The 27,123-nt window shown below is 42.4% G+C and overlaps 1 protein-coding gene across 3 annotated transcripts in view; it reads right to left on the reverse strand.

The window, feature by feature from the left end:
* Positions 1-27,123, reverse strand: part of TTL (tubulin tyrosine ligase) — a 38,903-nt gene that overhangs the window by 3,629 nt on the left and 8,151 nt on the right. For 2 of the 3 annotated variants that reach the window (XR_011076521.1, XM_068564235.1), the window contains exons 3-6: positions 24,976-25,208; positions 14,827-14,962; positions 13,542-13,811; positions 6,206-6,349 (exon numbers count right to left, since the gene is read on the reverse strand). Coding sequence is in view for 2 of the 3 variants with exons in the window: in XM_068564235.1 (XP_068420336.1) it covers positions 6,206-6,349; positions 13,542-13,811; positions 14,827-14,962; positions 24,976-25,208 (783 nt within the window). In the remaining variant the exon portion in view is untranslated. Of the gene's footprint in view, positions 1-6,205; positions 6,350-7,040; positions 7,114-13,541; positions 13,812-14,826; positions 14,963-24,975; positions 25,209-27,123 lie in introns of those variants that run through there. The other variant, XM_068564236.1, reaches the window with a different exon arrangement.

Raw genomic sequence — 27,123 nt, forward strand, 5'->3', positions numbered from 1 at the left:
AAGGTCTTGCAGGTGAACAGACAAGACGACTCCTGCTCTGACTTGAACTGCAGGGAAGACAGGCAATTCCAAAGAGAACGGGGGCCGTCTTGCCTGTCCGGGGGGGGTGGGGGGACACCTGGAGGCGCAGGCTCTCCCCAGGGAAAGCGCCCACGCAGTGTGGCTGACAGGCCTTCAGGAAAGACTCCCCGCAGTGACAGCTCAGCCGAGACCCGCAGAGGGAATCACGTCGGACAGAGAATGGATGATGGGATAGGAAACAGGATGAAGGAGGGGGAGCCAGACACAAAGAACGAGGGAGAGATGCGGACAGAAAGGAGGGGAGGGAGAAAGAGAGACTTGGGCGGGAGAGAAGAGGGGCAGTGCAAATGGAAGGAGTGGTACCCACTGAGGAGAAAGAACTCAGGGCATCTGGGGAACTGGACCATCGCAGTGCGAGGCTAGGGACAAGGCAGGGGCCAGGCCATGCAGGGTTCTGATGCCACGTGCAGGGGTCTGGACTTCAGCCAGAGGCAATGGAACCACCATAGCAGAAAAGCTAAGGAGGAAAACCTCCCATCCAGTCTCTTCAGAGGAGCGATGAGGCCCTCTAGCTCCCCACTCACTTATTGCCTATAGGATTTTCGCCCGTTTCACATGGCAGCACATGGGGCCCCAGAGCCAGCTCTCTCAGGACTGTCTCTAACACAGGGAAAAACCAGAGACATGTGGTCCAAAGAGAAAACCCACATTTGGGATGATGCTCTAGACCTGATGTGCCTTCCCAACTCACTCAAGACACACTTGGAATCCAGGTGGCTGGAGCCAAGGGTAGGAGCCCAGGCCAGCTCGACCTAGAGGAACAGAGGTCTTTACTGCCCTGATTTCCAGAAGATGCTATGTCCCAATCTCCAACAGGTAGGAAATCTTCACAACCGAATTCCCATCCCTCCTGATGCAATGGCAAATCTCTGCTATCATCCTCCCCATCGCAGAAACTTTCTCCCACCCCCCCATCCCCTTCTACTGCCCTTGAAGCTGGAACTTGTATGTTCTAACCTCTTGTAAGGCCCTCTGGGAAGAAAGCACATGCAAAGCCATGCTTCCATTGTCTGTCTCAGGAAGTCCTAACTGCCAGCTGACCTTCATCTTTCCTGCTGGATGTCTGTTCTTCCCTCTCTCCCCTCTCCACAGTCCCCCAGCCTCTGCCCCTTCTGTCTATGAATCAAGTCCCATTTTCAACAGTTTGGTGTGGCCACACCACTCAACCTCCCACTTCTGAAGGGATAGTGACCAGGAGGCCTGCAAGGGAGTGATAGCGGCTACTAAACTTGGGACTCGGCAAGTCACCAAGAGCCACAACGGTCAAAATACAAATACGCTGTGTTTGGTGTTTCGTGATGCTTATCATTAGCCACCTCGGGAAGGCATTTCCCAAAGGGGACGCTGGGGGGAGGGGAGGACGCAGCTTCAACCTGGTCAACTCATATCTTCGATATTTCTGGTGTAGGAGGTACCTGACATACAGGCAAGAGTGGGCCTTTGAACATCCTGCTCGTTTTCATACGGCAAGATGAGTAAGTCCTATTTTAACATGTACACAACAATGGAAACTGTGGTTCCTGAATAAAGACTTCCCGGGATTTCCCTGGTGGCGTACTGGTTAAGAATCCGCCTGCCAATGCAGGGGATACGGTTTCGAGCCCTGGTCCAGGAGGATCCCACATGCCACGGAGCAACTAAGCCCGGGCACCACAACTACTGAGCCTGCGCTCTACAGCCCGCAAGCCACAACTACTGAGCCTGCGTGCCACAACTACTGAAGCCCACGCACCTAGAGCCCGTGCTCCGCAACAAGAGAAGCCACTGCAATGAGAAGCCCGTGCACTGCAACGAAGACCCAACACAGCCAAAAATAAATAAATAAATAAATTTATTTATTTATTAAAAAAAAAAAAGACTTTCCTTCGACTACGCCATCATGTCATCGTCTCCATCGACCCTCTCCCCCCGTTCATCCTTTAGGAAGCAAGGACCCAAGAACACTCCCCACTCAAAATCATGCACCTAAAAGATAGAATCTGAGGGCCTTTCCCAGTGGTCCGGTGGTTGGGACTCCACGCTTTCACTGCCGAGGGCCTGGGTTCAATCCCTGGTCGGGGAACTAAGATCCCACAATCCATGAGGCTCGGCCAAAAAAAAAAAAAAAAGATGGAATCTGTTTCTTTTCTATTACAGCAACTGTAACACAGTATGATTCATATAATAATTAACTGGGCAGTGTCTGTCTCCCTCCTCCAGTCGACTCCTTGAGGACACTCATTTTTACATGTTCCTAAAATCCCCGCTCTTTCCCTGGACCCCACTGCTCGCGTCAGGACCCTGAACCAAGGGAATCCAACAGGCAGTGAGTGGCTGTGTGGGAGCTGGTGAGATGGAGCCCAGAGAGGACAGTGAACCCTGATGCCCAGGGGTTTATCACCAGAGGTCTCTGTTGGGCTCCAGCATGACCTGGTCCTGCAAAGCACCTCAGAGAGCAGGTGAGTTTCCACCAGGTGGGTGGGTGCTACTGTTGAGGAAAGAGGTCAAAGCCATTACTTGACACTCCAAATGAACTAAGAAGTTGCTGTTTCTCTGCCCTCCCTAGCCTTCAATCCTTACGTGGAACAAAAGAGGCAGATTCACCTTTTCCAATCCAGAGACTGGAGGTCCACCCTTGAGCCAAAGCCCTTAAGAGCAATGGTAAATAAAGGGTCCAACCTCTACGGAAAGTGTTCAGTTATGAGGACCTGCACCAGATTACCTGTATCTTGACCTAGGATAATTTATGCTTGGAATCAAAGAGCTACCCTGGAGAAAAAATGCTTAGTGAACATCTCATAAACTTCAGGAATAAACTGAAACAGAATCACTTTCGCCCACAAGACAGTGGGATTATTTTATTACTTTCTTACCTTGTATACTTGAATGCCTGACTGCATTTTAGATTCTGGTCCTTGATTCACCATCAAGACATGATGGCATTCTTGTCTTCATACACTTAAAGCTGCCATTTAAACATTCCCAAAGCTCTTCACAGTAAGCAAACAGAACCTCCCTGCTCCCTGAAACCCCATCCTGGCTGATGTGTAAGTTTGGGCCTACTGATAAATAAATTCTATGCATTGAAGCACCAATGTCATTAGGGAGTATTAGGACGATAGAAAGATGTCTCTATGTAAATAAAACCTAAGCAAGTACTGAGTCAGGTGAGTAAGAGTGTTAACCAGGAACACACACTATGTCCATCCAACTACTATTTGCAGACTAGGATGTGCCAGGCACGGTGCTAGGTGCTGGGACTCCAAGGAGAACAAGAAAAACAAGGCTACTGCCCTCACGGTGCATACATTCTGTAAAGAAAACACAAGTGGGTTGATTTGACGGCAATTAGTATAATGAAGTAAACTACAAAGGCTCTGGCTGGAGAAAATCAAAGATAGGATTGTTCAAGACTTGTGGTTGCCAAGGGGAGGGGGGGAGGGAGGGATGGATTGGGAGTTTGGGGTTAGCAGATGCAAACTATTATATATAGAATGCATAAACAACAAGGTCCTACTGTAGAGCACAGGGAACTATATTCAATATCCTGGGATAAACCATAATGGAAAAGAATGAAACCATATGAAAAAGAATGTCTATATATGTATAACTGAATCACTTTGCTGCACAGCAGAAATTAACATAACATTGTAAATCAACTATACTTCAATAAAATAAATTTTTTTAAAAAGATGGGATTATTCAGGGAAGGCTTCCTGGAGATGCCGTTTTGACAGAGTAGGAGCAGCCCTGTTAAGACTGGGTCGGGGGGGAGGGTAAGAGCAAGCCAAAGGCCCCACAGCAGGTAAGCGTCATCAGGGAAACGACGCTCTGGGTGAGGCTGGAGAGGCAGGCGGGGGGCAGTAGCCGTGCAGGCGGAGGGGAGGCAGGTTTCGGTCCCAGGCGCAGGGGGAAGGCTAGAGAACAGCAGGGCCTGGTTTCCGTTTATCTGGCTGCTCAGGGGAGAACGGACTCCACTGGGGCAAGAGCACGAGCGGGGACCCAGTCAGCAGGCTCTCTGCAAAAGCGAAGGTGGAGGACGGTGTTTGGGAGAGCAAGGGCGGCGGCGGGGGGCGCAGAGGGCTGGCGAGGCTGGAAGCAGAACTGACCGGGACAGAACCTGAGGGTAATGGAAAGGCGGGGGCAGGGTCTCGGGCTCAGCACCTGGAAAGAGGGGGGCTGGACATTCAGTGAGATGGGCGACTCGGGGCTGGGGCGGGGGGTTGCCTACTGGACATCCACACACATCCTTGCAGGACGCCGGGAAGACAGGTGCAGATACTGGCCGGGAACTCCGGGCTGCAACGTCATTTGCTGGTTTTAAAATCCTGGAGTGCGATATGGACTTGGCTGGGGACCTGGAAAGAACAGTTTCTGTGCAGCGGCTGGGATGGAAGCCAGCCTGGAGTGGATCAGAGCGTGGATGCGGACAGAGGACAAGGAGACAGCGTGTGCACATGTGGCTTCTCCAGAAGTGTGGCTGTGAAGGGAACAGGGAGGGGGTGGTCACGGGAGCAGGACGGGGCATCAGAGGAGGGCTTTTCTTAATCACTGGGGAGATCTGCTGAGTACCACATGCTGGTGGGAACGATGCAGCAAAGAGGGAGAAAGCAGATGAGGAAGGCATCCTCATCCCGTCCTCTTGCCTGGAGGGAGGGGATCGGGTCCAGAGCACAAGGAAGGGACAAACCTCTGAGAGGACGGACAGGAGAAGACGGACACCCCTGTGGACTTGGGAAGGGAGGATGTGAAACTTTCTGCTCTCCTCCACCCCAGTCTCCTTAACTTTCCTTTCTCCTTCAGATCTCGGTTCCAAACATCACCTCCCAAGGGGACTTTTTGCTCAATTATATTACCTTCTAACATCTTTTACCCTATGAAAGGATGTGTCCCAGTTTGTAATCTATATTTGTCTCGTCCTTTGTCTCGGCCAGTCTCCCTCCACTAAGGGCGGGGCCTGGGTCTCTCTGCTCACGACGGTGACCCAGAGCCCAGTCTGGGGCCTGGCGGGTTAGGGGTATCTGACAAGTATCCGTTAGCTGCAGGCACGGATGAATGAGACGGAATCCCACCTGCCAGGTCGCAGCCACGAAGCGGAGGCAAATGACAGAACTGCTTACGTGTTAACACCGCCCCTTGGAGGTGCAGGCCTTTTTCCTACGCCATCAGAAGATCACCTCAATTTCTCCAAGACGTGGACGTGGGGAACCGTGAAAGGGTCTTGACACTAATGAATGTGGATCCTCAGAAGAACCAACAGCCTTTGAGGACGAAGTCCAAATGACTCCCTTACACATAAGGCCTCCCACAGTGGGGCCCCAACTCACCTTTTCACCCTCATCTTTCCTTACCCCCCGACACTCATGCCACACTGCAGCCAGGCTCCTCCCAGGAGGAACAGAAGTTCCCCGAGGGCAGGGTCTGTTCATCAGTGCGTCTCCCCTAGAGCCTGGCCCAGAGCAAGGTCCCACTGGATTCTGGGCTCCCTCCCCCTTAGGACACATGACACTCTCCTCTTACACCCCAGCCTCAGCTCCACCATGTCCATGGTACCTTCTCAGACCACTTGCTGCCCAGGGAGCCTCTGAACTCCTTGGTCATCACTTTCTCCCTGACTCACAGGACGCGGCTGACTCATCACCTTGTCACAGGAGAGGGTCTCTGCTGGTATTACTAGCTTTGTTTAGAACTCTCACGGCATCCACCACCCACAGGTGCTAAGTGCTCAACACATACAGGGAGGAAAAGGGATCAGAAATGACTCAGCAAAGCCCCCTGCTGGCCGGGGTCCTCCCAAAGCCCTCCCGTCGCTGGTACAGCCTCCTTGACGGCACTCAAAGGGTCAGTGGTTACCTGTCCCAGGTATCAGGAGCTCACCACCTTGCCAAGACAGACTACTCCCCCTGCAGAACTAACTTCCCACGTGTTTTAACCCAAACCCTTCTCTTCCAGGGACTCAAGGAGACTAGGACTTTGTGTATTTGCCTCCCACCCCCCCCCCATTTTAAATTTTATTTTATTTTTAAATGCATTAAAAATTGTGCTAGTCTCCTCTGCTGCATGGACTTCAAACTGCATGAAATGCAGTAAATCTCATTTTAGATAAAAAACAAACAGACAAAAACCCAGTGGTGTTCAGGCTTACTGAGCACAAGCAGGGGCGCCGTTGACCTCAATGAGCCAGACCTTCAGCTCCTCATCCACCATGAAGTCGAAGCCGAAGAGCTGGAAGCTCTGGTAAGGGAGGTGTCGGGTGCTGATGGCGGGCTCCACGCTCATGAGGCAGCTCCTGCAGGGCAGAGGGGGAGCTCACTGAGGATGGGGTGGTCCAGGGAGAAGGACCACTGGGAGAGGTGCTTGGATGATTTTATGTCGAATGTGCTGATGAAACTTAGGCTTTGGCTTAATTCTCTTTTTTAAATGTATTACCAATAGATTATTCACGATGATGTGACTTATTTGTTAGAAAACTCTGCCATCACTCTTGTTCTTACAAGTAGTGGCTGCTTTCCCAGCAAGTGCTGAGTCACCGTGGTCCCTACAAACGTGGACTCCTCCAACAGGTGGACTGCTGCCCCATTTGTTTACAATAAGCAAAACATTTCTACGTATTTTTGCTATATTAAAAAAATGGACCACCATTTAGTGATGAGCAGAATTTGCAAAAAGAATGCTGACTTTATTCATTTCTTTCACTAGCTCCAGTTCAAGTGCCAAATAGTTGCTTTTAAAGCTTTATATAATGAAACAAGATACAGAAATACAGAATAGGATGATTATTAGGATCAACGACTGTTTGCAAAAACTGGAGGATTTTAGTGACACAGAAAAGTTGAAAGTGAATCTCAGAGACATAATGAAAAAGTACATGATGCCTGAGGTCAGGCTGCTGAAGCCAGAAGCTTGGACAAATTTTTTAACCTCTTTAAGCCAAGTGTTGACTTCATTGTCTGTAAGGTTGGGGTAAAAATAATACTTACTCCCAGTGCTGAGATGGTTCAATGACATAATTACATAAGGAACTTGGCATGACTTCTGGTAGCTAGGAAGCATCTAATAAATGTAAGCATATTTTATGAATTTATCATTAATTATGATAATCATGAATCTATTGTTTATGAATAATAAAGAACTGTTATCTAGTACAACCATCCCAGAAAAAACCTAAGCCATTTCTGTTTTATGAAGCTCTTCACTGATTTTTCACTCAACTAGATGTTGGGGCAAAATATTTACCTTAGTAAATGCAATATATGTTATGATGACTCTAAGATTACCAGAGATAGCTGTCCTTCTACACAGCTGTATATTTAGAAGGAAAAAGATGTGTCCTTAAAAAAAAAAAAAAAGAAGAAGAGGAAGAAGAAATAGAAGGGGAGTTCGCTGGCGGGCCAGTGGTTAAGACTCCGCACTTCCAATGCAGAGGGCGCGGGTTTGATCCCTGGTCGGGGAACTAAGATCCCATGTGCCATGTGGCCGAAAAGAAAAAAAAAAAGATGTGTCCTTATAAGTAGCTTTTTAAAAAATAATTAATTAATTAATTAATTAATTTTTGGCTGTGTTGGGTCTTCGTTTCTGTCCGAGGGCTTTCTCTAGTTGTGGCGAGCGGGGGCCATTCTTCATCGCGGTGGCCCTCTCACTATCGCGGCCTCTCTTGTTGCGGAGCACAGGCTCCAGACGCGCAGGCTCAGTAGCTGTGGCTCACAGGCCCAGTTGCTCTGCGGCATGTGGGATCTTCCCAGACCAGGGCTCGAACCCGTGTCCCCTGCATTGGCAGGCAGATTCTCAACCACTGCGCCACCAGGGAAGCCCTATAAGTAGCTTTTGGCTTATGACTTTAAAAGAAGAACTGAGGCTTCTGTGAACTTGGCACCAGGGTCTTGCTCCCCTCAACCTCCCTCCACCCCAAGCATCAGTTTCCTTCCTTTTTTCTCGAAGAGGAAAAATTTTCTATAGAAGTGCTTAAACCTTTAAAAATCACTTTGGACAGTTAGTCACTTAAGAACCAATTGGAATAAAAATTTCTTCTCCCATTCATCTCTAACCTGTAAGCCACATATCACATTTTTTTTCTATATTTCATCTCTATTCTACGAGAGAATACCCTTTTGTTTTTATTAAAATGCCCTTTAAAATATAACTAAGAAAAAAATTTTAATTTAATAGGTGCTCATGATAAAAAAAAAAAAACAACAATACTGAAGGATAAAAATTGAAAGAAACATTACACTCCAACACTTATAGGAAAAACTGAAAGCCAGAACCAAATCAAAACGAAATATTTTTTTATCTGCTGGGAGTTCAAGTTAATAATTCACTTTAAAGAATTTTTTTTCATCATCTGAGACTTTATATAGTACATCTTTTTTTTTCAGCTGGAGTGGGAAGTTTGGGGGAAGCCAGCTGGGGAAAAAAAGAACATGAGAGCCGTGAGGTGCGTTAATAGCACCAAAGTAGCAACACTCTCTGAAGTGCACAGAACAATGAGGAGGAGGGGCTATAGCAAATATCAAATAAATCCTTTGCCTAAAATATGAATTCTTTCTTCAGTATACTTGACTTATCTGGTGTCAGAATTCTAACCACATATAATCCCTAAGAAATGGAACTCTGAGCCCCGTAATTATTCTGCTAGACTCTGTGTAAGAATACATTAAGGAAAAAGGCTCAGTCATCATGACAGGGTGGTAACGACAGGGCAGATAAACAGACCACGGAACAGAATAGAGATCCCAGGAAGAGACTCTCACATAAACGGCCACCTGATTTATAACAAAGGCACACCAAAACGCAGTGGGGAAAGGACAGTCATATGTACTAGTGACCTGGGGTCAACAGGATATACTTGTGGAAAAACATGACACTTGACATATAACAATTCAGATAGATTACAGGTCTAAAATATAAGAGGAAAACCCAGAGGTCCATCAACTCCAGAAGGGATAAACCACGGAACATTCACACAATGGAATACGACATAGAAACGATATTGAAAAAAGCTGAACACAAAACAAGAAATATAGTATAGTTCCATTTACATAAAGTTTAAGAACAAGCAAAAGGAATCTATGGCATTAAAAGTCAGAAGAGTGGCTGTCTTTGTCAGGGAGTATATATTTGAGGGAGCTCAAGGGTGTCTTTTGGGATGCTGTAAATGTTTTATATACTGATTTACATTATGATTAGGTGAATGTATGCATAATTAAAAATTCATTATGCTATGCATTTAAGATTTGTGAACTTTACTGTTTGCATGTGATACCTCAAAAAAAAATCTTTACTATTGCTATATACCTGAAACTAACACAACATTGTAAATCAACTATACTTCAATTAAAAAAATTAAATAAAATTTAATTTAATTAAAAAATATTTACTAGATTTAATATGCTGTAATAAATGAATAATAACATTACAAAATTATTTCCAGGCATATTAAGAAACAGGACCAAGAGGGAAAAACAGACAACAGAAACAGACTTGTAAGTCAGGGGTTGGCAGAATTTTTCTACAAATGGCCAGATAGAATTATTTTAGGTTTTGCAGGCTATATACAGTCTCTGTTGCAAATTCTTATATTTTTTCACAACTGTTAAAAAATGTAAAAACCATTTTTAGTTCATGAGCTAAACAAAAACAGGCTGTGGGCCACATTTGGCCCGCAGGGTATAGTTTGCTGACCTCTGCTATAGGTAATCCAGGATTTGGAGTTATCAGACAAGGACGTTAAAGAATTGCCATTAATATGTTCAAGAAAGTATAAACCATAAGTAGGAGAATTTCACAGAGAACTGTAATCTAAAAAAAGAAGAGTCAAATGGAAATTCTAGAATGAAAATGCACAATAACTAAAATCAAGAACTCAGATGTGTTTGACAGCTTTTAACTTTTTAATAGCTATTAAAAACAGATTTTAATAGCTGAAATAAGAGATAAAAATAACATACAAAATCCATAGGAGAAACGTGAGACAGTGAAAAGGATTAATATCCATGTAATTAGAGACTTGTAAGGAAAGAAGGACCAGGACAAAAGCCATAACTGAAAAGATAATGGCATGAATATTCCAAAACTGATCAAAGATATCAAGCCACAGATTCAAGAAGCACCATGAAAACTGTGCAGGAATAAGTACCAGAAAAACTATACCCATCTTATAGTAGAATTTATAAAATCAAGAAAGAATCTTAAAACAAGAAAGAATCTTAAAAACAAAGAAAACATACATTAAGAGCAATACTAAGATTTCAGCTGACCTAACAAACGATGGAAGCCACAAGATAATGGTATGACACCTTCAAAGTGCTAAGTAAGTTAATTGCTGATCTTTGTTTTCAGAGCAAATGTCTTTTAAAAATGATAAATATATTATCAAATAAGTAAAAACTGAGATAATTCATCACCAGCAGACCTTACTTTAAAAGCACTAAAAATTAGTTTTGTAAGAATAAGGAAAATGATTCTAGACAAAAGCAAGGAAATACAAGAAAAAAAGAGAAGCAACATAAAGGGTTAAAATGTATGCGGAAATCTAACAGGATATTAACTATACAAATAATAAAAATAATGACTTGTGATTTTAAAATATATGTAGCACTAATGACTACCCATATACTTACAATTCAATACCTTTAAACCCCCTCCTTGGGTCCCTCCTGCTTCCCCTCCAGAGTTAACCACTATTTTGAATTTTGTGTTTATCATTACTTTGTTTCTCTCTAGATTTTTACCACATATGTACATTCCTCCAAATAATGTATTACTTAGTTTTGCTTGTTTTTCAATTTATATGAACAGGACCAATTTGTAATTTTTTGCTTGACATTACATTTGTATAACTCCAGTGAAAAAAATCCTTCAGGAATAAGGTAAAATAAAGACATTCTCAGATGATGGAAAATTAAGAGGACTTATCACCAGCAGAAGTGCTCTAAAAGAAATGCTGAAGTCTGAAGGGAAATGAAACTTGGAACTTTAGGACTGAAGGAAGAGCAAAGGAAATTGCAAATATCTGGGTAAATGTAAAAGAATATTTTTCTCCCTTTATATTTAAAGTGGGTTTCTTGTAGAGAGCATACAGTTTGGTCTTTTTTTTTTTTTTTTAATCCAACCTGACAATCTATCATATATTAAGTATGTATATAATAAACCCTGGAGTAACCACTAAAACAAACAAACAAACAAAAATACAAAGAGATATAGCCAACTACTCAATGGAAAAATTAAAATGGAACTCTAAAAAAGTTCAAATAATTCAAAAGAAAGCAGGAAACAGGGAAATGAAAAACAAACAAACAAAAAAGAAGGGACAAACAGACAACGAATAATAAAATGGTAGACGTAAATCCCATCAAGTCAGTAACTACTTTAAATGTAAATGGTATAAACATAACAATTAAAAAACAGAGATGATGATGAATTGGGCAATTGGGATTGACATGTATACACTGATGTGTATAAAACTGATGACTAATAAGAACCTGCTGTATAAAAAAATAAATAAAATAAAATACAAAAATTCAAAAAAAAAAAAACCAGAGATGATATATTGGATTAAAAGCAAAAGAAAACAAAATCCAATGATACGATGTCTACCAAAAGCCCATTTTAAATATAGAATAGAATAGAGAAGAAGGGTTAAGGGATGGAAAGAGACATACCATTAATCAAAAGAAAGCTGGAGTGGCTATATTAATATCAGAGAAAATATACTTCAAAATAAGAAATATTACCAGAGATAAAGACAGAAACTACATAATGATAAAGAGGTCAATTCCCCTCAAAGAGATAACAGTTCTAAATGTATATGCACCTGACAACAGATCTTCAAAATGTGCAAAGCAAAAACCTAATAAAACTAAAAGGAGGGACTTCCCTGGTGGCGCAGTGGTTAAAAATCCACCTGCCAATGAAGGGGACACGGGTTCGAGCCCTGGTCCAGGAAGATCCCACATGCTGCGGAGCAACTAAGCCCGTGCGCCACAACTACAGAGCCTGCGTGCCACAACTACTGAAGCCTGTGCACCTAGAGCCTGTGCTCCACAACAAGAGAAGCCACTGCAATGAGAAGCCCGCACACCGCAATGAAGAGTAGCCCCCGCTCGCCACAACTAGAGAAAGGCCACGTGCAGCAACGCAGACCCAACGCAGCCAAAAAATAAATAAATAAATTTATTAAAAAAAAAAACAAAACTAAAAGGAGACATAGATAAATCCATAATTATACTTGGAGACTTCAATATTTTACCTTTCAATAATGTACAGAACAAGTAGAACAGAAAATGATCGAGGATGTGAAAGACTTGAACAACACTACCAACCACCTTTGCCTAAAGTGCATTTATGGAACACGCTGCCCAGCTATAGCAGAATAAACATTATTTTTAGTGCATGTGGAACATTCATTAAGATGGACCATATTCTGGGCCATGAAACAAACTTTAACAAATTTTAAGGATGTAAAACCATACAAAGTATTTTCTTTGACCATAATGAAATTAAAATTCCTGGAAAATCCCCAAATATTTGGCGATTAAGCAAAAATTTCTAAATAACACCAGTCAAAGATGAAGTCACAAGGGAAACTAGAAAATATTTTAATAAAATGAAAACAGGCTTCCCTGGTGGCGCGGTGGTTAAGAATCCACCTGCCAATGCAGGGGACACGGGTTCGAGCCCTGGTCTGGGAAGATCCCACATGCCGCAGAGCAACTAAGCCCGTGCACCCCAACTACTGAGCCTGTGCTCTGGAGCCCAAGAGCCACAACTACTGAGCCCGCGCGCCTAGAGCCCATGCTCCACAACAAGAGGAGCCACCACAATGAGAAGCCCGCGCACCGCAAAGAAGAGTAGCCCCCGCTGGCCGCAACTAGAGAAAGCCCATGTGCAGCAACAAAGACCCAACACAGCCAAAAATAAAAATTTTTTTAAATAAAAGTAAAAATAAAATGAAAACAAAAACGTGACATAGCAAAATCTGTGGGATGCAGCTAATGAGTACTTATAAGAAAACTGATGGCCTTAAATGCTTATATTTTTTAAAAAACTAAATGTCTCCAATCAATGATCTAACCTTGCACTTTAAGGAAACTAGAAAAAGAAAAGCAAATCAAACCTCCCAAAAGCAGAAGGATGAAAATAATTAAGAACATAAATCAAAGAAACTGAAAACAGAAACAACAAAGAAAATCTATAAAGCCAAAAGCTGACTTTTAGAAGAGATGAATAAAATTGATAAGCCTCTAACCAGTCTGTCCAAGTGAAAGACAGAAGATATAAATTACCAACATGAGGTAATTACCAACAGAAGGATTAAAAAAAGTGACAGCATTACAGATCCTATAGATATTAAAAGGATAATAAAGGGATATAACAAATAATTTTTGTTCTTAGACAATGTAAATGGAATAATTCCTTGAAAGGCACAAACTCCCAAAGCTCCTTTAAGACACATTTAACCAAAAGAGATATGAGTAAGTTACCTTATTATATGTTTGATTTGTAGTAAGATACTACTTTCCAGGGTGATGTTCAAAGCACTTGTTAGGTACCGATTGAACTCCTCAAAGAACATTTCGTTCCCTTCTTCATACTTCCCATAGTTCTTTGAGTACTCCTTTTGAATGCAGTGATTAGTCAAATGGCAAGTTTTATCTTGGAAATTATCCACATGATACGGTTCTGAAGCAGTCCGAAGTACACCCTCTCTATAGAGGTAGATATTATACTGATGATCCACCAAGACCCAGCTTCTGCAAGTCAATAAAATATTCAAGTTACCCAAAGTTTCTGCATATTATATATATCATCCCCACACCTTGATTTTTCTGGGAGGAAACAGAGGAAGGAGGTATGTTCTAAAATTATACGAGGCAAGCCGTAACAACACTGTAAAGCAACCATACTCCCAAAAAAATTAATAAAAAAAAAATATACAAGGCAAGCCATGACAGCGAGCCAAGATAGTGGCTTATCACCATAACGAGGCAAAGAAAACATGTCACCATAACTGACAAGGAGACTTTGATCCATTCAAAAGATACAGCATTTCGAAGAGATCTGAGTGGCTTGGTTTTTACGGTTAATCTATGAAACCTCCAGTTGCCATGTTTGCTCTTTTAGTAATCTTAAGAAGACTTTCTGCTGAAGCTGATCTGACAGCACTGGTGTTCGAGAAGCAGCAAGTCAATGTGAAGGCACCTAAGTGACAAAGAGTCCTGGATGGGGAGATGACAGTAAGGCTCAGGGCAAGCTGGGGCAGGGCCTTCAGCTTTTGAAAGCACCATGCAACCTCCTTCTCCTTGCAGGTCCTCTGCTCGGAAAGGTAAAGTCCAAGCCCCTGAGGTGTGTTCATGAAAACCTGAAAAAGTGGGACACTGATAATCAAGTGAGGACAGGCTCTTTGGCAGGATTCCATGATCTGCTGTGACTGTATTATGTGTTCTATGTATATCTCTCTGCTTCTTTCATAAAGCAAGCCCCACACACTGATATCATTTCTTTGGATCCACAAGTCATCTTCATTAAAGAGAATATTTTAAAAAAAAAGAAAAGAAAAGAAAATTCATCATCTCAATAACATTTTCTAGAAAGACAAGAGAAAGAGTGAAAGAAAAACAGAAGCTCGGTTCTGTTCAGCCGCACTCAACTCGGGGAACATTAAACGAAGTACAATACTTCCCTAGAGTCCACGTCACCCTCCTCATCACACACCACTGCATTTTTTCCAGATATGTAAAACAAAAACTCCAGACACGGAAGCATTACCGGATGTCAAACTTGCGATGACCTGGCTCCAGAAGCAGCGGGCGCTCAAGGTATTTCTGGATCACGTGCACCTGGCCCTGGTTGTCTATGAAATCCAGCAGCTCCGCAGCATCCGAGGAGATGAGGATGCCTTCACCTAACAGGGCAAAAGCAAACCGTAATCAGTCCAGTTCATCCCAAGAGGAAAAGCTCTCTGCAAAGCCAGAAAGGAAATTCTGACAGCGGGTAAAAACCGACAGGAGGCTGTTACTGGCCAACTCGCTTTTCGTTCTCCATTCTTTCCCTCCTTCCATCTCTCTCACTCTCCCCTCTCCCCACAAAAGCACCAGGGTTATCCAACCCTCTCTCCATGTACGATTGTAAACACTGTCATGGCAGGCTCCATGAAATTTCATTCTTATGGATATTCGAAGGGTCTAAGCACCATAAATAAAGGCCGCTCTACTTTTGGTCACTGGCTACCACAGTAAAGGCTGCTTATGATGACCAATAAACTGACTGGAAACACTATATCTAGTAGAAACATCAGGAGGTTAGGGCATAAAGACAAATGTACAAGAACATTCCTGCAGCGTTGTATTAGAAAAAACTGGATACATTCGAAGTGTCCATCAACCTAGAGATTGTCATACTGAGTGAAGTAAGTCAGACAGAGAAAGAGAAATATCCCATGATATCACTTGTATGTGGAATCTAAAAAAATGGTACAAATGAACTTATTTACAAAACAGAAATAGAGTCACAGATGTATAAAACAATCTTATGGTTACCAGGGGTGAAAGGGCGGGGGGAGGGATAAATTGGGAGATTGGGATTGACATATACACACTGCTATATATAAAATAGATAACTAATAAGGACCCACTGTATAGCACAGGGAACTCTACTCAATACTCTGTAATGGCCTATATGGGAAAAGAATCTAAAAAAGAGTGGATATATGTATATGCATAACTGATTCATTTTGCTGTACAGCAGAAACTAACACATTTTATTTATTTTTTTTTACTTTTTTTTTTTTTTAACAATTTATTTTGGCTGCGCTGGGTCTTCGTTGCGGCACATGGGCTTAGTTCCCTGACCAGGGATCGAACCCGGGCCCCCTGCCTTGGGAGCTCGTAGTCTTAACCACTGGACCACCAGGGAAGTCCTTAACACAGCATTTTAAACCAACTATACTCCAATAAAAATTTTAAAAAAGAGTGGATATATGTATAACTGATTCACTTTGCTGTACACCTGAAACTAACACAACATTGTAAATCAACTATACTCTAATATGAAGTGTCCATCAATATTAGATAAATGATGCAATATCTTTTTAAACAGCTTTGAGATATTTTTTATATCCTACAAAATTCACCCTTTTAAAGTGTAAAATTCAATGGTGTTTGGTATATTCAAGAGGTTTGCAACCATCACTACAATCTAATTTTAGGACATTTTCTTCACCTCCCCCCAAACCCCATACCAACCAAGCAGTTACTCCCCATTCCTTCCTCACACTAGCTCCTGAGGACTACTAACCTACTTCCTGTCTCTATGAGTTTGCCTATTCTAGATGCTTCATATAAATGGAAACACACAATATGGGGCCCTTTCTGGTCTGGCTTCTTTCATTAACATAGCATTTTTAAGGTTCACCCATGTTATAGCATGTGTCAATATGCCATTCCACCTTCCTATGACTAAATATTCCATTGTATGGATATACCACGTTTTGTTCAATCAATTGATGGACATTTGGGTTGTTTCCACTGTTGTTTGGCTCTTTTTTTTTTAATTTTATATTAGAGTATAGTTGACCTACAATGTTGTGTTAGTATCAGGTGTACAGCAAAGTTATTCAGTTATACATATACATATATCTTTGGCTCATGAATAATGCTGCTATGAAGATGTGCATTGCAGTTTTCGTGTGGACGTATGTTTTCAACTCTTTTGGAAATATACCTAGGAGTGGAATTGTTGGTCATATGGTGACTGTTTAACTTTTTAAGGAACTACCAAACTGTTTTCCAAAATAGTTTGGTAATGGCTGTACCATTTTACATTCCCATAAGCAAAGGGCAAGAGCTCCATTTCTTCACATCCTTGCCAACACATGTTGTATTCTGTCTTAACTATAGCCATCCTAGTGGCTGTGAGGGAGGTGGTATGTTATTATGGTTTTGATTTGCATTTCTCTAATGACTTGTAATGTTGAGCATGTTTTCACATGCTTATTGGCTATTTATGTCATTTGTTTGTTTTGAGAAATGTCTATTTAGATTCTTTGCTCATTTCTTAATGGGTTATTTGTCTTTATTACTGAGTTATAAGAGGTCTTTATACATTCTGGATACAGGTACCTTATAATATATGATTTGCAAATATCTTCTCCAATTCTGAACAGTTCCATTATTGCACAGAATCCTCATATTGCCCTTTCAAAGCCACAAGTACCTCCCCCCACCCCACTCCCTGACCCCTGGTAGCCGCTAATCCGTTTTCCATAATTTTGTCATTTCAAAAATGTTACATAAATAGAATTATATAATATGTGATCCTTGGAAGTTGTTTTCTTCACTGATACTCCCCTGGAAATTCATCCAAGGTGTTGTATTTATTAATGGTTCATTCTCTTTTATTACTGGGTAGTATTCTATGGGATCAATTCATCCCAGTTTGTTTAATCATTCACCTGTTGAAAGACAGTTGAGTTGTTCCTAGTTTGGGCTATTACAAATAAAGCTGCTGTGAACAATCATGTACAAGTTTTTTGGGAATGTAAGTTTTCATTTCTCTGGACAAATGCCCACACGTGTGGAGTTGCTGGGTCATATAATTTCAGGTTTAGTTTTATAAGAACTTGCCAAACTGTTTTCCAGAGTGGCTCTACCAATTTAAATCCCCACTAGCACTGGAAGGGTGATCTAGTTTCTCCTGACCCTTGCCAGCATTTGCTGTTGCTACCGTTTCCTATTTTAGCCATTTTAATGGGAGTGATAGCTCATTGTGGTTTTAATCTGCATTTCCCTAATGGTTAATGATATTGAAAATCTCTTCACTGGCTTATTTTTCATCTGTAGAACCTTTTCAATGGAATGTGTTTTCATGTCTTTTGCCCATTTTCTAATTGGATTCCCCCGCCCTTTTTTAACTGTTGAGTTTTGAATATTGTTTGTATATTCTATATATGAGTCCTTTGTCAGATATAAGGCTTGGAAATATTTTCTCCCAGTCTGTAGCTTGTCTTTTCATCCTCGTGTCTGGGTCCTTTACAGAACAAAAGTTTTTCATTTTGATGAGGTTCAACTGATCAATTTTTACTATATGGATTGTACTTTCGGTATCAAGTTTAAGAATTCTTTGCCTAGCTTTATCTCTTATTTTTTTCTGAAAAATTATAACTTCATATTTTACATTTAAGCCCACAATCCATTTTGAGTTCGGTTTTGTATACGGGGTGTGGTTTATGTTGAGGTTCATCTTTTTGGTCTATGGCTATCCACCTGCTCCAGCACCATTTGTTCAAAAGTCTATCCTTCCTCTATTGAATTGCTTTTGCACCTCTGTCAGAAATAAGATGGTCATTAATGTGTGGGTACATCTCTGTCCCACTGATTCATATTTCTATCCCCTCCACCAATACCACAGTGTACTGATTATTGTAGCTCTACAATACAGTTTGGGATCAGGAACAGTGTTTCCTCCCACTTTTCTTCTTCAATATTGTGTAAGCTAATCTAGGGCCTGTGCCTTTCCATATGAATTTTAGTAGAAGCTTTTATGTTTACACAAGAACCTTGCTGAAGTCTTGACACCAATCACCTCAAACCTATAGAGCAATGTGGGGTGAAGTGACATCTTTACTATGTTGAATCTTGCAATCCATGAACATGATATGTCTACCTGTTTATTTAGGTCCTCTTTGACTTCTTTCATAGTTGTTTTGTAATTTTGAGCAGATAGGCCCTGTACGTGTTTTGGCAAGTTTATACCTAAGCTTCTCATTTTCTTTGGGGTGACTGTAACTGGTATTGTATTTTTAACTTTGGTTTCCACATGTTCATTGTTAGTATGAGATGAAAAAGATATGAGATGAGTTCACCGTGATTGAATCTGTCTTTGCCCATCCATAAAAGAAACTAATATGAAAAAATAAAAATAATTATGTTAGGAACTGGGTAAGACTACCGGTAACTTTTCCATTTCCCTTTAATGTTAGGTTTTCTTTAATGATAATACTTTTTAAAAGGAAATGAAATTGGGTCATTTGTAGAGATGTGGATGGACCTAGAGTCTGTCATACAGAGTGAAGTCAGAAAGAGAAAAACAAATATCGTATATTAACGCATATATGTGGAATCTAGAAAAATGGTACAGATGAACCTATTTGCAGGGCAGAAATAGAAACGCACACGTAGAGAACGGACATGTGGACCCAGAGGGGAAGGGGACGGTGGAATGAACTGGGAGATTAGGGTTGATGTATACACACTACCATGCGTAAAATAGATAGTGGGAACCTGCTGTATAGCACAGGGAGATCAGCCCGGTGCTCTGTGATGACCTAGATGGGTAGAATGGGGTCGGGGGGGAGGAGGGAGGTCCAAGAAGGAGGGGATATATGTATACATATAGCTGATTCACTTCATTGTACAGCAGAAACTAACACAACACTGTAAAGCAATTATACTACAATTAAAAAAAAAGTTATAGGGCTTCCCTGGTGGCGCAGTGGTTAAGAATCCCCCTGCCAGGGCTTCCCTGGTGGCGCAGTGGTTGAGAGTCTGCCTGCCAATGCAGGGGACACGGGTTCGAGCCCTGGTCTGGGAAGATCCCACATGCCGCGGAGCAACTAGGCCCGTGAGCCACAATTACTGAGCCTGCGCGTCTGGAGCCTGTGCTCCGCAACGGGAGAGGCCGCGATGATGAGAGGCCCGCGCACCGCGATGAGGAGTGGCCCCCACTTGCCGCAACTAGAGAAAGCCCTCACACAGAAACGAAGACCCAATACAGCCATAAATAAATAAATAAATAAATAAAACCTTAAAAAAAAAAAAAAAAAGAATCCGCCTGCCAATGCAGGGGACATGGGTTTGAGCCCTGGTCTGGGAAGATCCCACATGCCGCGGAGCAACTAAACCCATGCACCACAACTACTGAGCCTGCGCCCTAGAGCCCGTGAGCCACAATTGCTGAGCCTGCACGCCTAGAGCCTGTGCTCTGCAACGGGAGAAGGCACTACAATGAGAAGCCAGCATACCCCAACAAAGACTAGCCCCCGCTCGCCACAACTAGAGAAAGCCCACACGCAGCAACAAAGACCCGACGCAGCCAAAAATAATAAATAAAATAAATAAATTTATTTAAAAAAAGTACCTGTCTCCTTACTTTCTTCCCATTATTTTTCCATCTACTAGCATTAGAGATATTAATTTTCAATAAGAAATAGCCCGTAAGGAAATTGCGTAAAGAAAATAAGGTTGGAGCATACAAGATGGGATGTGGCCAGACTGTGGAGAGCAAGGCATAAATAGGTGACAGAGGTAGAAATGCAATTGATTTTTGTGTGTTGATCTCATATCCTGTGACCTTGTTGGACTCACTTTTTAGTTCTAGGACCTCCCACCTACACTTTTTTTTTTTTTAATATTTATTTATTTATTTGGCTGCGTCAGGTCTTAGTTGCAGCATGCGGGATCTTCATTGAGGCATGCAGGATCTTTTAGTTGCAGCATGCAGGATCTTTAGTTGCGTAATGTGGACTCTTAGTTGCGGCATGCAGGATCTAGTTCCCTGAACAGGGATCAAACCGGAGCCCCCTGCATTGGGAGCGCGGAGTCTTAGCCACTGGACCACCAGGGAAGTCACCCACCTACACTTTAGATTTACAGCCCATCTCTACTTGGGTCTCGTGCTTTCAGTAAAAATTATTTTTTTTCCAATATATTTTTAATTGAAGTATAGTTGATTTACAATGTTGTGTTAATTTCTGCTGTACAGCAAATTAATTTAATGATTCATCTTTCCTAAAAGCCAACCCCTTTTTCAACTACCCCATTTCTATCACTCCCTCCACCACCTGGTTAGCCTCTTAAACAAGAAACAGCAAATCAACTTGGGAAACATCCCTTCCTCTCTTTTTGGATGAACATAATTCATTCTGTTTCATTTCCCTTAAGAACCGCACTCAGATTTCCTGGTTCCTCTTTATTCGCACTTGACAGTTCTTCAGTACAGACTTTAGTCTCTCCTCCTCCACAGCACCTTGCATACTCTTTTTAGAATAATCATCCTAAAACACCATTTTCCTACTAATGCCCTGAAACTACCCATCATCTTATTTCCTAACATAATTCTTTTCATTTTTTCATATTACCTTCCTTTATGTAATATGGCAAAGACAGGTTCAATCACAGCAAACTCACCTCATATTCTTTTTTCACTTCAGTCAATATTTTCACTGTATCTGCATTAACTTCGCAATGTTAGTGGCCAAAGAAATATCCCATTGTGTGGATGTAAAAAATGACACGTTTACTGACTGCTGGACAATGGGGTTGTTCCTAAATACAATTTTGCTATTACAGGTAACACAATGGTAAATGTCTTTGCTGTAGATCACCCTTGTTACTTTTTAACTATCTCCCTGGAGTAAATTTTCAGGAATGAGATGAGTGAGCCGAAAGCAAAGGAACTCTTTCTGACTCTTGCTCTGTGTGATCCTATTGCTGCTTCAAAGGGCTGTGTATCACCACTGGGAGGTAGCAGTTCACAACAAACTCAGCAACACAACCACTGAAGGGTTTTGTTTTCTTATTTTGTAGATGTAAAATGATACATAAAATCCACATTTATTTTCTAAGTTTTGTATACCAGTGTAGCATGTTTCCATGTGTTTGTTAACTGTGTTTCTTTTTTTTTTTTTATCTTTTTTTTTTTTTAAGACTCCTTTTTTTTTTAAAGGAATTCCTTTATTTTTATTATTTATTTATTTATTTATTTATTTTTGGCTGTGTTGGGTCTTCGTTTCTGTGTGAGGGCTTTCTCTAGTTGCGGCAAGCGGGGGCCACTCTTCATCGCCGTGTGCGGGCCTCTCACTATCACGGGCTCTCTTGTTGCGGAGCACAAGCTCCAGATGCGCAGGCTCAGTAGTTGTGGCTCACAGGCCCATTTGCTCCGTGGCATGTGGGATCTTCCCAGACCACGGCTCGAACCCGTGTCCCCTGCATTAGCAGGCAGATTCTCAACCACTGCACCACCAGGGAAGCCCATTAACTGTGTTTCTTATACCATTTGTTTCTATCCTCACTAACTAAACCTGGAGGATATTTGTTTATATCCTCACTAAGTTATGAAGTTGGGGTTCTTCTAGGAGCTTCAAGGTCGCAGTCACAATGGTTTTTTTGGTTCTTTGTTCCCATCTCAACATTTAGCTAATCTGGAAATAAATGCATCATTAGCCTTCTTTCTGACTAGACTATGGGTCCCTGAGGGCAAGAGAACTATGTCCGTCTCATTTATCTCTTTATCTCCCTCCAAACGTTCATTACTTCTCTTATTCATTCATCCATCCATTCATTCATTCACTCAATACATATATTGAACCTCTGCGGCATGCCAGATGCTGTCCTGGCCCCAGAGACAGTGCTGAGTACAGATGTGACATGGTCTGATTGTGCTCTAACAGGATCTCTGTCTGCTGTATTTTGTGCAGACGCTGGAGAATGGCCCAGAACAGGAGAACAGGGAGCAATGCTCCAGGTGACAGGTGAAGGTGACTCAGATCCCAGACGGGGGGTGGAGGAGGTGGTGAACAGTGGCTTGATCTGGATATAGTGTGAAGTTAAGCCAACTACACCCAGCATGTAGTAGGCACTAAGTATTTGTTTAACAAGAATAAAAGTCATTCATGCAGCCTATTGGTTTCATTTTGTAATTCCCAAACAAAACAAATCCACACCACTTATCTCCTCAACTCCTAAAGCAAAATGTCTTCTTTGTTTGGCATTTTATTCTCTCTTTACCTTCCTCTGCTGCTGAGCATTACTCCGTATCTTGTGTTGGTGAGGGTCCAGGGACCACCTAGGTGGGATCACCGCCACAACTTCACAGATCCTTCTACCCAGGGCCCTGCCTCACTCATGCTTCTCGCGCCAGTCAAGTCCATGACACAAGGACACGTGATAGCCTCATAATGGCCATCCTGATTCCAGCCCCGATCCAAAGGAGGAATCTGGAATACTGTGGATGACTATTTCCTCTTTCAATTCCCCCACTTACTATTAGAACAAAGCTAGGGGACTCTCCTGGAGAAGAAGTCCCTGGAGGGGAAGGAGAAGTAGGTGAGGTACCTGGCTTGTGGCAAGAGTCCAACTCTCCCACTTTCAGGAGATTCCAGGTGATGCCCTCCTGTCTCACGGTTGGTGGAAAAGAACGTGAGGTCCACTGGACCAGGGACAGAAATGAGTACCAATGGCCAGATGGTCTTCCAAGGTAATAAAAGAAGAAGTAAGTTCAAAATGGAGTGGTTTTTAAGAGAGCATATGATGGTAGTTATAGAGAGGGACTGTGTCCATGTGATCATTACATTGACAGCCGCCTACATTTTAAGCCTGAGTTAGTATGACGTACCTTATGCCTTCCCCGCATTCACTCAACACACATTTATTAAGTGCCTATGGGGAGGGTACAGAGATGAACAAGACAGAAAGTCTGTGTTTATATGGAGTGTGCAGGATTATGGGGGAGGTGAACAGATAAACTAATATGTAATAGAGTGCTGGGAAGAGGTTAGTGCAAGGATGGAAAATAAAGCAGGGGAAAGGATAGAAAGCAATGGGCACAGAGGTTATTTTAGATCAGAAAAGCCTCTCTAAAAAAAAAAAAAGAAAAAAAGAAAAAAGAAAAGCCTCTCTGACAAGGCAACATCTGAGCTCAGAAGTGAAAAATAGTCCATGAAAGCTCATTCCAGGTACAGAGATGAATTTAGAGTATTTCAGGGATGCTAGGCAGGTGTTATGGCTACAGTACAGTGAGCAAGGCCAAGAATAAGAGATGAGATCAGAGATACAGGCAAATATCAAGTGACGGAGACTTCCACCAGGACTCAAGTTTATTCTAGTTGCCTTGGGAAGCCAGCTGGTAAGTCTTGAGCGGGGAGTAACATGATCACGCTTCTGTTTTTAAAACATCACTCTGTCCAAGAGCAGGAGAGCTGCTGTGAGCAGGTGCTGCACTTACACAGAACAGAGAGAAAAGGAGCTTTGATTTAAGTGAGAGCAGTGGAAACGGCAAGAAAAAGTCCACTGCAGACTTTATTTTGAAGGTACAGTTAGCAAGACCTACTGATGCATTAGGTATAGATTGTAAAGCAAAGAGCAGCCAAAGACGACTCCTAGGTTTGGGGATTCAGAGGCTGGGTGAAAAGTGGAATCATATACTCCACGGGAAGGTGGAAAAAGGAGCAGGCTGGAGTGGGTGAAGCTGGGAAGGAAATAAAGAGTTCTAGGGCTTCCCTGGTGGCGCAGCGGTTGAGAATCTGCCTGCTGATGCAGGGGACACGGGTTCGAGCCCTGGTCTGGGAAGATCCCACATGCTGCAGAGCAACTAGGCCCGTGAGCCACAACTACTGAGCCTGCACGTCTGGAGCCTGTGCTCCGCAACAAGAGAGGCCGCGATAGTGAGAGGCCCGTGCACCGCGATGAAGGGTGGCCCTCGCTTGCCACAACTGGAGAAAGCCCTCGCACAGAAACGAAGACCCAACACAGCCAGAAATAATTAATTAATTAATTAATTTAAAAAAAAAAAAAAAAGAGTTCTATATCAGACACGTGAAGTTGAAAATGCCTGCTGTTGGATGTGGAGCTTAAAGGGAAAGACCTCAGCTCGAGTTTATTCTATTTTCGAGACACTTCTATTTTTTAATTTTATTTTACTTTATTTCACTTTTTTATTTTATTTTATTCTATTTTAGTTGATCTGGAGAGACACGTTTCTAAGTCACCAGCACACAGATATTTTAAACTATGTAATGAAACGAGGTCCCTACCCTGGAGGACTCAGATTAGAATAGCCACTCGTCTAAAGACATCGTTTGAATCTAACAAAACACAATGGGAACCTACGCAGAAGGGAGAAGGGGCAGCAGTGCCGACTCACCTTTGGCTCCGGCTGATGACTTTGCAATCCAAACGTTGCCTTCTCCATCTTCTTTCTTTCTATTATAAGAAGCCAGGAAAAATTCTCTCTCATCTGTCCTTGAGCTATGGATTGGCGGGTGGATTCCATTCTGAGCTGGAGCAACTGGGGTCTTGAGGTTGGTTGGATAAATCACATAGGACTCGGGGAACCATATGCAGGACTCAGCCAGTTCTGGGCTGGTCTTGATGAGCCTGGCAGATGACAGAGGGTCAGTCTCTCTTCTGAGTACCCTCTGTCCCTCTATTCAGAACAGCCAGTGCTTTGCCCCAGAGCTCTGGAAGGAAGCAGGGCACGACCAGGGCTAGGTCTCCTTCTTATCCCACTCACGGGGCAGACCTCCAAGGCACCACAGGGCAGCTCACAGCTGTTACAGGCGACCTTATAGGCATGCTCCAGTGAATTCAAAAGGGGCTTAACGTCCAGAACTTTAGCTCCTTTTAAAATGCATCTCTAAGGAAACTTAACTTGAAGTAATCCTGAACCAACATCTTTTCACCAAACGTGCTGTAGCTGAGCTAGACCCACCCTAAAAAAACAAAGTGGAGAACTGAGGAAACTATTTGGATTACTAGCAAAAATACCACCTTGGCCCAACTCTGGAGAGAAAAGGCTAATACTCAGGAATCTGAATTATCTAAAGACATTTTCGTTCTTCATTTCTTGCTTTTAGTTCAGCCTGGCTTCAGTGACAGAATAAAGGAAGAATCTTTCTAATGGAACCTGGGACTCCAGTGGTCATAACTAAACACACCTCCTGCCCCCCCTCAAAAAAAAACCCCATAATATAATGGAAAATAAAGAAAGGCCCTGGGCAGGCACTTAATAAACACAAAGGCTTCACACTGTATCTCCTCTCCAATCGGACCCCTGGGGGGAGGCTCTAGCATCACATTTCACAGATGAGGCACTAGGTCACAGAGAAGTGAATTTCCCAAGATCACAAAGGTAGTAAGAAACAAGCAGGATGCAAGCCCTGAATCACTCCCATGTCCTAACTCTAAACCTATCCTTGGGAATTCCCTGGTGGCCCAGTGGTTAGGACTCCGTGCTCCCACTGCCGAGGGCCCAGGTTCAGTCCCTGGTTGGGGAACTAAGACCCCTCAAACCGCGAGGTGCAGCCAAAAAAAAAAAAAAAGAAAGAAAAAAACCTACCCTTACCCTTGCTCCCCAGGAATCAGAGGAGGGAGAAACCTGCCCAAAGACATTCACAGGCCTCCCCTGAGCTGCACTCCCTCTTCTATCTAGAACAGCACTGTTAAAGCCTGGGTAATGATTCATCAGCAAAGCCCAGCCTATGAGCCAATGGCAGAAATAATGAAAAGAAACTTTAAACTGAGATTTTAAATAAAGCTATCTTTAAGTTAGAGGCAATGGAATTTAACTTAAAGAACTCAAAGGAACAAAAAATCAATACATTTCTAACTCACTGACCATTCAGCTCTACCTGCATCGTCCAATACGGCGGCCACTAGCCACGTGGAGCTTCCAAGTGCTTCCGAGCACTTGAAAAGTGGCCAATGCAACTCGGGAACTGAACTTTCCATTTTGTTTAGTTTTAATTTAAAAGCTGAAGCATTGTAAAATATGTTTCCACCAAGCACAACATTACTGTTTCGGTAGATGACGTTTCACTTTAACCACCACGTGACCTCAGATGTTGTTGTTAGAGGGTGGCGTGCATGTCAGGCGTGTGTGCTGCTTCTGGTATTAGACATAAATGCATCACTGTTCTACTGGGGGACAACAGATGGATTCAGCTCATGTGAATTTTTTTCCAGGCACTGATGAAACATTATAATGTGTTTATTATGCACCCAGCCAAGTTACAGTAATAGCTAGGTAAATCATGATTGGTAAATAACGTATAATTAGTCTTCTAGTTAAAAAAATGAGTATGGACAAACATTTAACTTTAAAACAAAGGCATTCTACTGACACGGAATTGAGTGGGGATGCAGAAGCTAGAACTATGACCAGACAATAAAGAAAAAAATAAGCACTAGAAGAAGACGTGTCACAAATTTCCTAACAAATGGCAATTACAATTTGCTGTGGCAGGAAAAATGAAGTTTGTTGTATAAGGAGACATTTTCAGCAAATACATAA

This window comes from Eschrichtius robustus, chromosome 15 (genome assembly GCF_028021215.1).
Source record: "Eschrichtius robustus isolate mEscRob2 chromosome 15, mEscRob2.pri, whole genome shotgun sequence".
NCBI classification, from domain to species: domain Eukaryota; kingdom Metazoa; phylum Chordata; class Mammalia; order Artiodactyla; family Eschrichtiidae; genus Eschrichtius; species Eschrichtius robustus.